The 2,211-nt window shown below is 34.8% G+C and overlaps 1 protein-coding gene across 1 annotated transcript in view; it reads right to left on the reverse strand.

Annotated features, from left to right (window-relative positions):
* LOC116012568 (U1 small nuclear ribonucleoprotein 70 kDa) overlaps window positions 1-2,211 on the reverse strand; it is a 7,134-nt gene that overhangs the window by 1,726 nt on the left and 3,197 nt on the right. Inside the window, exons 7-9 of the mRNA XM_031252137.1 lie at window positions 913-994; window positions 668-818; window positions 84-149 (exon numbers count right to left, since the gene is read on the reverse strand). Coding sequence (XP_031107997.1) covers window positions 84-149; window positions 668-818; window positions 913-994 — 299 coding nt within the window. The remainder of the gene's footprint in view (window positions 1-83; window positions 150-667; window positions 819-912; window positions 995-2,211) is intronic.

The raw sequence follows: 2,211 nt of genomic DNA on the forward strand, positions 1-2,211 counted from the left end.
AAAAAAAAAACAACAACAACAACAACAACAATAGTAGTATTAGTATAGTTAAAAACAAAATAGGCAAATGAATTGAGATATACCGGTCTCTGTCATCTCGTATCCTTGGCTCCTCAGACTGAGCTTTTCCTCCTGACTGCACTAGCTCTCTGAACAATTGATAAGCAGAAACCTTAATTGTAATTCTGTATTTTGAAACAGTTGAGACTGCAAAGTGATTTAACTTTGTTCTTTTACTTGGATTGTATTAAGATGGTTAGCTTACCAGAAGGATTTATGGGAAGAAAAGATGTTGAAATCCAGAAATTAACTCTTTGTTAAAGGCTAACTAATTGAATAAAAATAACCATTTAAGTTAGAAGACAAATGCAATTCAGTTCAGTTCTCACATTAAAATGGACATCAAACTTAAACATGATTGGTAGGACATAAAAATGAAAGAAAGGGGGTTAGCTTATGTTTTGCCTACCAAAGGGAGAAAAATGGTAAAATGGCTTAAGATTATGCTGATCATCAAATGGGAGACAACGCATTTACCGAGAAAAAAAAAAAGGATCTAGAATGTTATATTTTTTAGGAGCTAGATGTGTAGCAAAGGTATTGGTATATGTTGTAACCACTAACAAAACTAATTAACGACCCAGCCCCACCCACCCCAACAGAATACCTCTGATTAAGATCTTCATTTCCAACCCTTGTTGTTCCAAGTCCACCACCTAGGCGACGGGGTCGCCAATTTGGGACAGTTCTACCCCGTTCAACATCAACAAGCACCCTTCTGTTATCAATCTTCTTTCCATCTGCTTGTTTATATGCAGCTGAAAACGCATGCATGCACACACTTTGAAAAATGTATGAGAGGGTATCAACAAAACGGAATGCCATCAAAGAATAAGATTGAAAAAAAAAAACCTTTCATATCCCGAGTATGGACATACTCTATGAATGCATACCCTCTAGGTTTATTATTATTTTTGTCTGTAACTAGTCGAACCTGAAACTCAAAGGACTCAAAATAAGCCACTATTCACAAAAGAATAATGTATCTACTAGCCAGTTAACACAGTTAAGTTGGTTTTATTTCATGTCATTGAATATTAAATTGAGTAATTCCTATTGGCACGGCAGATGGGCACTATGCCTCCTTAGCCGTGCTCACCTTTGAACCATAGAGCTCCCTGGCAAGATGCATCACCATCACTGGTACAGTACCACAAAAACTGTCGCCAATTTATAGTTGTCAAACATTCTAACTTCCCCTTACCAGAGATTTTTGGGAACAGATAAAGCATTATGTACTCCGTATAATATATATAGTACATAAAATACAGGGCTCCTGAACAGCCATTAAATACAAAAAACAAATCTTGGTGGCAGATACAGCACATATAAAAAGTTAAACTGCATTTACTTCAATTCACTGTTTACCATTTCTCCAGTTTTCCATTTCCCCATTCTCTATTTTCCAGATGTACAACGTATTTTCTATTTTCCTTTTTCCAGTTTTCCATCTCTCCAAAAAATGGAGAATTTCTCCCGTTAGTAAACAGATACTCCCTAAATGTTTCACCCCTTACCCAGTGCAGAAAAACTATGTATCGATTGTTGAATCATAAGGGCCAAAGGGCCACAAGCACCACTGCTCTGCTCAACTTTATATTTTCAGCTTATGTTTTGCAGAATGAAGCACAGGCTTTGGGATTGAAATGGTTCCATTTTGATAGGAATGAAAGAAGACACCTTAAACAACAATCTCATCATTTCCAAGAATATTTCATTCAGTGAAATCTCCCATCCAGAGCAGCACCTACTAACTAATGGAGTCTAAGACATTTAAAGCCCATACCAACACAGGTGTAGGAGAAGAAGAAATTAAAACTGCAAAATGTGGGATGTACCTGAGAATAATGCATTTGACCAAGGATAAAGTCTTTTTGAATCAAGAAGAAAGAAAAAGAAATCCAAACTTTACCCTGCCAAGCTTAATATTGCGAGAAAAGGGATTGCTAACAATTCCGTTTGCTTAATTTTCCAAGTGCATGACCAAAAAAGGTGCTAGCATTTTAATACAAACAGTTCACAACTTATAAATTACGGTACAGATAAATGGCAATCACTCAATTGTAATTGAAAAAAAAAAAAAAAAAAAAAAAAAAAAAAAAAAAAAAAAAAAAAAAAAAAAAAAAAAAAAAAAAAAAAAAAAAAAAAAAA

The sequence above is a fragment of the Ipomoea triloba genome, chromosome 3, assembly GCF_003576645.1.
Source record: "Ipomoea triloba cultivar NCNSP0323 chromosome 3, ASM357664v1".
NCBI classification, from domain to species: Eukaryota; Viridiplantae; Streptophyta; class Magnoliopsida; order Solanales; family Convolvulaceae; genus Ipomoea; species Ipomoea triloba.